General features: G+C 45.6%; 1 protein-coding gene across 1 annotated transcript; it reads right to left on the bottom strand.

Annotated features, from left to right (window-relative positions):
- Window positions 1–1,934: 1,934 nt before the first annotated feature.
- Window positions 1,935–9,152, bottom strand: gsc (transcription factor protein). The gene is given in 4 exon segments (NM_001078260.1): window positions 1,935–2,440; window positions 2,546–2,667; window positions 2,845–3,116; window positions 8,449–9,152. Coding segments are annotated over 4 exon segments (774 nt in total). The 5' UTR covers window positions 8,690–9,152; the 3' UTR covers window positions 1,935–2,301.
- Between the last annotated feature and the right edge of the window lie 644 nt (window positions 9,153–9,796).

Raw genomic sequence — 9,796 nt, 5'->3', positions numbered from 1 at the left:
TACTAATCTTTTGTTTTATTAGCCAAAGATGTAACTGTTCTTTGAGATATATTAATTTGATCGTTCTTACTATGTTTAATAACGATTAGTTTAGATCTAAGTTTAGACGCTTCTTAATATTCGTAACGGCCGATGGCGTTGTATGGCGAGCATGAACAATTTACACGAGGCGAAAAGCAGTGGTGCGGAACGGTATGTCGCCCACTCGACTTTATCTGGATTCTTGTCTTCAATTTTCTCGGCTGAAGTTTAGAAAATGCCGAATTAAACCTCATCTCGTTTTGCATCAAGCGATTTCCACGATTACTGCGTAGTTAAGGCGCTTCGGCCTTTTTCGATCCGGTTTAAGCCACGAAAATCCAGCGTTCATGCATTTATGCGACGCCGAAAGATATTTCGACGTCTGTTTAATTGTCCGACCGCACGATGTGTGAGCGGATTAAACAGGAACCACGATCGTGGGTTATAATGTTAACGCCTGCATGCCATGAATTCATGATACATTGTGGTCACGGGCAACCTCCATCTTCGAAAGTCTTTCTTATCGAAAACAAGCAGTGGTGTTGCCAAGGCGACGACCTGGTACAGCGGAAAGTACCCAGCGAATCGTGTTTTGTGAAGAACGCAGTTCCTTTGAAATTCACGTGTTAGCAAATGAAGGCTTCTGTTAACCCCTACTTATCTTGAGAGTTACTTTTCTCACTATACCACGATGACATGACTCACCGTGGTGCTTTACATTGCTTTGGTTATGGATATTGCGACATTATAGTTTGAACATTATGTTAATTATTTGCGAAGCACTGGGTTCAAATAGATGCTTATGCTAACAAACTTTAGCGCTGTACCCAGTTGTCTGTTTGCTGTCGGATTGAATACCGATAACCTGATCGTATGCGGTTCGTTGGGTTGCTCTCAACGGCGCACAAGCGATCTATTGTTCTTGGCGTTGCTGTGCCCTTGATGCAATTTTAACTTTCGGTGATATTGGTTCGGAAAGGGCCCAAGTTAGTTGTGGGCTGTAAGGCTGTTTACAAAACAAGCGGCCGCGTTATACGAAAACCTGTGCGTCTCACTAATCCACAAGCGTGACTTCACCCAGGCGGCTTCGAACTGAAGCGTGAAGAGCTTTGAATGCTATTTTCACTCGTACAGGTGACGCTGAAGCGAATATTGCAACGAAACGGTGTGAGCATGAACGGGTGCGTGCGAGAAAACAGCGGGCGTTTGGTATTCAAGCCCAAAGCAATGAAGCGTTGCGAAAACGAATTTTAATTAACCCAGCAGGGAAAAGTAATGGTCGGTAAAAATAAGATGGTGTTAGTCCGGTGTCTGACATTTTACTCGGGTAATTGGTTTAAAGCGACGTATCTAGTTACTGAAACCATTGCGTAAGGCGAAGGAATTATGTTCAATTTTAGTTATCTAGCAAGTTTAACGAAGCTGATATTTCATATAAAGCGTTAGATTTCGGTTTGTTTTCCCTGATCGATTCCGCTTTGACACAAAGTAATGAGTTTAAGCGATATTTTGTCGAAACCGCTGGAGTTGTTTGCGTCAAACGTCCTTTTCACATCAGCGTTCAATTTCAGTTGTTTACTCCAGACAGCAGCCTGTTTTACCGGTTCGCAGGGATATTAAGTGGCGGGCAAGCAAACCAGGATTTGCTTAATTGCTCAACGAACGTATTCGGCTCGTGCAGACGGGATGCCAGATTACAAATCTATCTGCGGTCGCAGGACGTTGGCATTTTCGAGCGATGTTCTGACGTAACGGATGCGGAATGACGTAGGCTTTGGCGCACGTGTTCGTTTCCGATTGCTCCTTGTCGGTTTATCGAGATTTCTACACATGAGCGCGGGCACGGTAAAGGTACAAGGAATATACGGCAATAAAAAGGCGCAGAGGGACCCTGCCAGAGGGGGGCTTTAATATTTTTCTGTATAAAAAAGGCGACTGACAATCAATGCCATCGGCGGAAAGGCAATTAACTTAAGAGTTGCAGGGGTGGTGAAGGCCAGCACAAGGTACAGTGCACGACCTTGCACCGTGGTCGAATCGATGTCGTTAAGTTGGCAAAGGCCGATACGGCCGCCAGCACAATCCATCGGTAAAGGGAAGTCGTCGTTTAAAAGAGGAGATTTCTCTGGTTTGCGGTTGTTTACGGGAAAGGTTTATCAATACCGTTTGTGTGGGCCGAGATATTTGCGTGAGAAGGATCTGGTTAATAAAGGTTCCGATTCCGAAGTTGAAGTTTAACGAACATGTTGTTTACTCGATTCGACCTGGAGCAGCTGTCAATTACTCAACAGAAACGCTGAGGTTTTGGCCTGGTACCACAATCCTGGGTAAAACTCCGGCACCGACCCCAAACTCCATCTCGTCGCAGCTACTGCCGCCGCTCACGCCGTAACGTGGGCATGGGCTCACGCTCTGTGCCCTACAATAAATGCATTGTTATTAGCTGGATACCTTAACGGTAAAAATACGCAAACCCAAAAGGGTTGTCGGAGTAAAATCTGCTTTGTCATTTATGCCTTCATACCTTTCAGGGCTCGACGGAGGGTGGTCCGATGCCGCAGAACCACTGCTTCCCGTCTCTGCTTTCATCAGTTCACGTTCACGCTTCTGCTTACGCCACTTAGCGCGTCTATTTTTGAACCACACCTGGTACAAGAGAAACAGCCATTTTAGTTTAAGAAAATCCAAAATACAAAGAATTAATTGTAATTTTAAATGGCAATGTTGCATAATGAATAAAAACACTGCCTATCTCTTACTTTGTAATAATATATTCTCAATACAAAATAGAGTATCAACACACAATATTTTGAAAATACGAACCTCAACACGTTCTTCTTTCAACTCAACCTTCTCTGCGAGCTGTTCGCGCATCACCACATCCGGGTAATGAGTCTTCTGGAACATATTTTCCAGAGCTTCCAGCTGATCCTCGGTGAAGATGGTGCGGTGACGACGCTTGCGCTTCGCTGGGAGCCGGTAGAAAAATCCTGGGGGTGGAGGAGCGGCTGCAGCTCCTAGCATGGCTGGGTGTATCATGGGCGCCTGGGCACCAGACGAGGCAGCAGCGAATGCATATGGTGTCAGCAGTGGCGCTGTAGGATAAATAGCTCCAATTAGATTTTATGAGAATGCGCGACAAACACGCTGTATAGATAGAGTCACTTAAGCACATTTATTCAGCCTCGAAAGCTGCTGGTTTGCGATAATGCTGTAATGACACCCGAGCACTTTTAGACGGTGGCCTTATCGCGCTAATGGATTTTTCTCGATAAATACGTCATCTGATACCACGTCACTGGTGGCTTTGTTGTGCGCGTGCGTATGCGCTGTATCGCTTTCAGCACCTCATCCTGCTAATCGAAAACTAGCAAAGCCTGAAGATAAAGTCGTTGGCAGGATGTTTTACAGGCCTAAAACGGGTAAGCCGGTCTAACAAAGCAAGGACAATAAAAACCGACATTGCGAGTCGATGGCTCTCTATTATGTTTCGCTTCTCAAAGAGTAAACATTAGATAAGCACGACCAGGCGACTAATTTGTTTAAAATTGGTCTCCCCTCACGCGCGTTGAGTTAGGCGAGGACAAATCACCCGACACTATTCTTACTCGCCAGTAAGTAAACTCCGTTAAAATGATCTCCGGTCAACAAACTTGCGCACGGCAACGAAAGATGATCGTAAAATCGGGCCACGCTTGGTTTGCACACAACAACAGTAATGATCCATCATATAACGTCAAGCGGGACGTGGAAGTGTCGAAAATCGACGGATAAACTCCGCAATTTTCCGCTGTGAAAAGACTTGTGTCGGTTTACGAGTAAAGAGAATCCTCCCTCGCCCTCCAACTATATGGGTGGCAAGGAATTACGTAGGCAGCCGAGAGTAAAAAGTTTATTTGACCTTAAATTGGGCGGTGTCTGGAGTTAATCTGGCGCTCTGCTGTGATGTGAACTGGCACAATAGCTACCACACCCATCAGCCACGTATACGTCGCAATGGCAACTTCAACGTTGATTTATTTTAAAAACGACGTCCAAGCACTCGTGACAAATCGGTCTGAGTTTTCAGTTCCCCAAATTGTTATTCAGCCGGACAGGAACTAATTTCGCATTTGGCCTAATTACGCAAGACGCCTTGAGGACGGTTAGCATTGAACAATATTCTTAAACATGTTTACTGGTTGACCCAAAAGGCTAAAGATTGTCGGAAGCCAATATTTCCACTTAAAATCATTTGCTGGCTAATTAAAACCGTCGATCCCCTTGGCTCGCACTCGAAGGATATCCGGCCTTTTTCCGACCCGATTTTGATAGCAAAATCAACGTTAAAAACATGATCTGATAAATTCGGATGCAGGACATTTTCGACGGCACTTTCCGGCGTGATCTTTATCGTAAACTGCAGTGACTCCTAAGTTTTTTGGTTGCCCATTACACGGAGGCCATTAGCCCGTCTCACCGAATTAGAGAAGCACGAATGGGCTAATCTGCTTTGATGTACAAGGTCGTCACGGCGCGCGGTAACAGATTTTAGATTAATAGATTAGACAGCGAATATGCTTTATTATTCTGACTTTGATCGGCTGCCAGTCGCCAAGCAGAACGCCCGTAATCGCTAGATTCAGCGATTCTGACGTCACGTAATCACGATATTAATTTCCAAATAGATAATCGACATTTAGCCATGAATTATGCATCGGATTTCTGTGTAAGCGGCCGCCGTTAAATTTTACTCATAAATCATGTCTTAGCCATACAATGAGCGGTGAAAATTCAGTCACGCACTAACGCGATAAAGACATCAGCCAGCTCGCTGGCCCAAACCGCGCGAAACTGGAGCTCAACAGATCTCGGGCATACAGACGCCGCCAAGTCTGTCCTTACGCTGCATCGGCGTCTCGATCACAAAAGAAACCTCATTAATAACCAAGCGGGGTCACGCGGAGGTTCGATCCCAGCCCTGGCTTATATACTTTGTTTTCTATTCCCGAATATCCAAAACAGATTGCACGACCACCAAGTTTCGCGGCGCAGGAGTCCGGTGTTTCCCACACACGTTGCGGCGAGGATTTTATTACGGAATGTGCGGCTAGCTGGCAACACTGGGTAAACAGCAGTTGGATAAGTAGTGATCCGACGAATACGGGTTGTCAGCGAGAGCGTGAGAACACGGTAGGCGGGCAACGGACTGAAATAGCTGAATTGGAACCGAAATAACCGCAAGCCAAGCCACAACTTTAACTTTAATCTAAAATTTCAATTACAAAAAGCAGATTGTTATTTATACTTTAGGGATGTCGCGGTTTGCGGTTCGAAGAGATAAAATATTCTAAGCTGGTGTTCCAAATAACAGGCGGCGAAAACAAACGTTTACTTTGTATTCGGCAAGCAAATTCTGAGAACCGGAGCCAAGGAGCAAATACCATCAATCTTTAACTTTGATAAGCCTCAAGAACCCGGCATTATTAGCTTAGATCCAGGTGTTCGTAATCGCTGAGGCGATGCTAATCACTAGACAAGTCCTTGGGATATCCTTTGGGATAGCTAACGTCATATTCAGCTCGGGAAGTAATCCGTTAAGGACTGTTGAGGCATTACTTGCCCGTGGGAACGAAAGCAATGTTCAGCGGTCGGCGCGTTGGCCCACGTCCCATGCCATGCAATGTTTCTGCTTGTAGGACGGGTGGGGACGTTGAAACATCCGCGTTTATTTTTAGGACGCTGAGCGAATGTGGGTTTCTTTTCGGTTTCGAGCCAGAAATATGCCCGAAGCTGTTGATTCGGTGAAGTCATTTGTTAGCTATAGCAGCCAGGAGTCGTTGGCTTGCTAACCCGCTGTCTTAATATGGCGATGTCGTTTCTCGCTACACAAATCACCACATTCGTGTCTGAACTTGTTCGCGCGATGACGTTACCGTCTCTAGTTACCGACCAGAAGCCAGATTACAGGCCTAGGCGACAAAAGCCCATGTATCATCTCTTAATCCTCAGGAAACCAAGACAGATTGGCCTATTACGACCTGCCATGGGCATTTGTATCTTTCATCCCACCTTACTATCATGTAGGATCGGCCCAATTCACTAACCAAAGCAATAGGTGCGACGGTGTTTAAGTGGTTTGGATTAGATCGGGCGCGGTATGGTTCCTTTTCATCACTTCCGTAACCTCCACTTAGCTTCATAAATCGGCCACTCGTCGACCGACATATTCTGCCCGAAAACGTATAACGCAAACAAACCGTCATTTGTCAAGCACCGAAGACTGAACTCGTTTACTTTAAAGCGGTGGCACGACCGACCGCGCTCTAAGGGTCGTAGTCTTTGGAGCGTAAAGTTAGGGCGGATTATCCTTCCAAAATCGCCGGAGTCGGGACCTGGGACAAAAGTGGGCTTTGTCTCTTTCCCCCTCCCATTTAGCGGGCCACTCCATCACAAGCGCTTGGGCAAGCACTTAGCCCGCTATCCGTTTAATCCGCTGTCCCGTTCGGGGCTTATCTATTGTGCAACATAAAGAATAGCGGGCGCAACAAAAAGACGAAAGTCGTCGATAACGTGTCTTGTTTGTTTATGATACCCAATCTCGATGTAATGGAATTAGGAGCTGCCATTAAGAGCTCTGAAAGGTCAGACGGAAGGCAGGAACTCGCTCAGCACGATTCCCAAATGATGGAATGCGCGTAATCTCTGCATTGGGAATGACTGCTATGCTAATAATACACATCCCGTTTCACTTCGAACGAATTATACATTAGTCTTAGCCATGATGCCAAACCGCAGTTCACGCAGCCATTGATAAGTTGTCCGGCAGGGAAAGGGAATTGTTGCGAAATGTCACACGACCATTATACGATCCGGTAACGATGTCGTTTTAAGCATCGCTCCCTAACAAGGCGCTTTAATCCCCAACCCGTGATTGCGGCGGGTCACGGCAATTTCCTGGCTAAGAATGATTCGCCGAAAGCTCTGTTTATTTGCGCACGGTAAAGAAGGGCGGGATTTGGTATCGAGCAAGACAAACAATCCCGAGCGACCGATGGTGCCTGCCTCAAGCGAGTAAGCGCTTTATTGGGCGAGATACTCGGGGGCCCCAGTTAGAGGAAAATTGGCAGTTGAGCGTCATTATACCGCGTTATCATAGCGAGCATCTTTCCCCAACACGGAACGCGTTTTATGCGGTACGAGATAAATCCGACCGAACTGGCTGATTACGTCGTTAACCGCTGGTATAGATTAACGGATAGCTCCGATCTGCAAGTAATGTCAGCGCGGAAAAGATGGCGGAAACCCGAGACAACATAGGCCCACGGTTCGACGTTGATCCACAAAGTCAACAGAGCCGTGGAGCATTTTGCTCATCTGGAAAACGGGCTCTGTCGGTTCAGCAAATCCGTTTTAACGAAGAGAGCGACATGACAAGCGCTTTGATAATTTCCCATCTTTTGAAGCTATCTTTGTTAATAGTCTTCATACGCGAAATACCCAACCCAAAACAGTACCAATCAACACTCATGGCTGACGCAGTAGCACGTCATTACCATTTCCACGCGTAACCAAAGTCTAATTCGGACCGACTTCACGGGAACTGGACACGCCGAGAAAGAGTTAAGAGCGTGAACTTTATCGATTAGTTTATAATATCAATCGCCCTCGCTTTGGTAACACGAGCAAAGATTGCAGAGCAAGCGGAAGAGATTAGCCCCTACCCTTCTCACGAAACGTCGAGTTATCCAAACACATACAGGCCGCAAATCTCAACCTATGGGCAAACTTATGCCCTAAGAACACAATCTACCAAGCCATAACCACCGTGCCAACAACTAGCGTTAAATTAGACCCGTACGCGCGTAGAAATTGTGATTAATGAGTTTGTTTAAAAGATGAGCAGACGAGCTAACGATATGTTTTACAACAACGTGCATAACTACCCGTTAAGTGCTAATGTTTCGGTGCTCATCCGTAAAAATCAACAGAGATGACAGGCTTAATGATTATGACTACGCGGGTATGTAGTTATGTCAATATTTACCGCTAGCATAGAAACATGGATGGTTAATAGCTGGGAAAAACCCTCTCATGCGAAACTTATGTTTTCCAGTATTGAGCAAACAGCGAGTTATCACATTTTAAAGTCGTCGCGTAATGGAAGCGCAATCGTTGTAGACATTCCTTAGAGGTGACGCAATAAGCCATCTCTCACGCAGACTTTATTGAAATACGCCCACGGATAGTTAGGACGGCACTTGCTTATCGTATTAATGATTCATCACGATTTGAGACCGAGCTTGATAAATTACTTGATAATTGACAAGACGTGTAGCATTGCGGAACTAGAACACAGTTGCGTTCTAAGACCGTGAAAAGATGCCAGACTAAATATCACACCAAATGAGACATTATTTCTAATTATAGAAGCACATTTTGACTCACCGGAAGCTGCGTTGTAGAGGCTCGGCGGCGAGGTGACGTAGGGATAAAGGTACGACGAATAACATGCTGCGAGACTGGAGCTCGGGTAGCTTGCGGCGGCAGCTGCGGATAGCCAGGCCCGCATGTAAGGTGTCATCGAAGTCGATGTCGAAATCGGTGAAATCGGCGCTGATTCCTGCGTTGTGTTGGAATGGCTCATCTTCCCGCCGAGAATATTATCTATACTAAACTGTAGAGACATGTCGCACTTGCTAGTTGCTGTTGCTCTTTCGATGATCTCTCTCTGTTTGATGCAGCTGGCGTGAGCGGCGCGAACGGTTGTGTTTTCGTGTGTCGTGTCGCAGATTTCAAGATTACGCTCCTCAGCAAAGGAGTAAGCTTGTCCGGGGGCGACTGACGTTGCTGGATTTAGCCTTAATCCGATTAGGTTCTCGATCCTTCGCAGACAACTCGGTTTGACAGTTCCGTCAGGTCCCTGTCTTTGAACAGATGTCGGCTTCGATATCTCGCGTAAACAAAAGTCACTTGCAGTATCTGAATATCTTCTTAAAGTTTTCTTCGTTTTTGCACAGTTGAAAAGTTCGCTGCGATCCGTTGTCTAGTGAACCAGCCACTGACTATACGGATATAATATCTTATAATACAACAAGAGCCCTGCTCCGTGGTAAAATGAAAACGCTTGCGCTAAAAGCTGTCACCTCTTGTTCATAGCTTGGTCGTGTGATGGGGAGATCGGAAAACACGAGGCTTTATCGCTGGGTGCGTCAGCAACTCGCTCAGCCGTGACACGAAGCTATGACGCGGAACGTTCCAGTCTCTCGATTTGCTAAGCCATTACGTCACTCGTCAAAGTTGTATTGAAGTTAGAGTTGACATTGGCGCCACCAAGTTAGGCCGTAAACGGATCATCGTATTTGTTTATATCACAAAATGTTTAAAAAGACAAAATCCGATATGTAAAAGCCTAAAGTTTTGAGTTCAGTAAAAAATATCCCAAAGAAAAACATGGCCCGACTTTTACGTGAAAAGTAAACATCGCACAATTTAGTCGACTAAACGAAGCGAAATTCGGTCCAATAGTTAATTTACCCCATACCGAGAAGCTATTTTTACAAATATATTTACAAATCGTCACCCCTACGTTCCGCAAGGGTGGCGTCATCAAAAGGCGAAATTCCCTATAAGGGCAAAAGCTTGTTTTTCGTTTTTTAAAAGTGCAATTCTCCTTAGAGTCTTCAGGGGCGCGATAGTAGTTTTTAAATACGGAATAAAGTTCTGTAAAATAGTGTGGGTGGCAACTTAATATGAGTGACTCACGGTATTTTTTGTGTGCTACAAAAGTAATAGT

This window comes from Ciona intestinalis, chromosome 4 (assembly GCF_000224145.3).
Source record: "Ciona intestinalis chromosome 4, KH, whole genome shotgun sequence".
Classification (NCBI taxonomy): Eukaryota; Metazoa; Chordata; class Ascidiacea; order Phlebobranchia; family Cionidae; genus Ciona; species Ciona intestinalis.
This window is presented reverse-complemented; position numbering and strand designations above follow the sequence as displayed.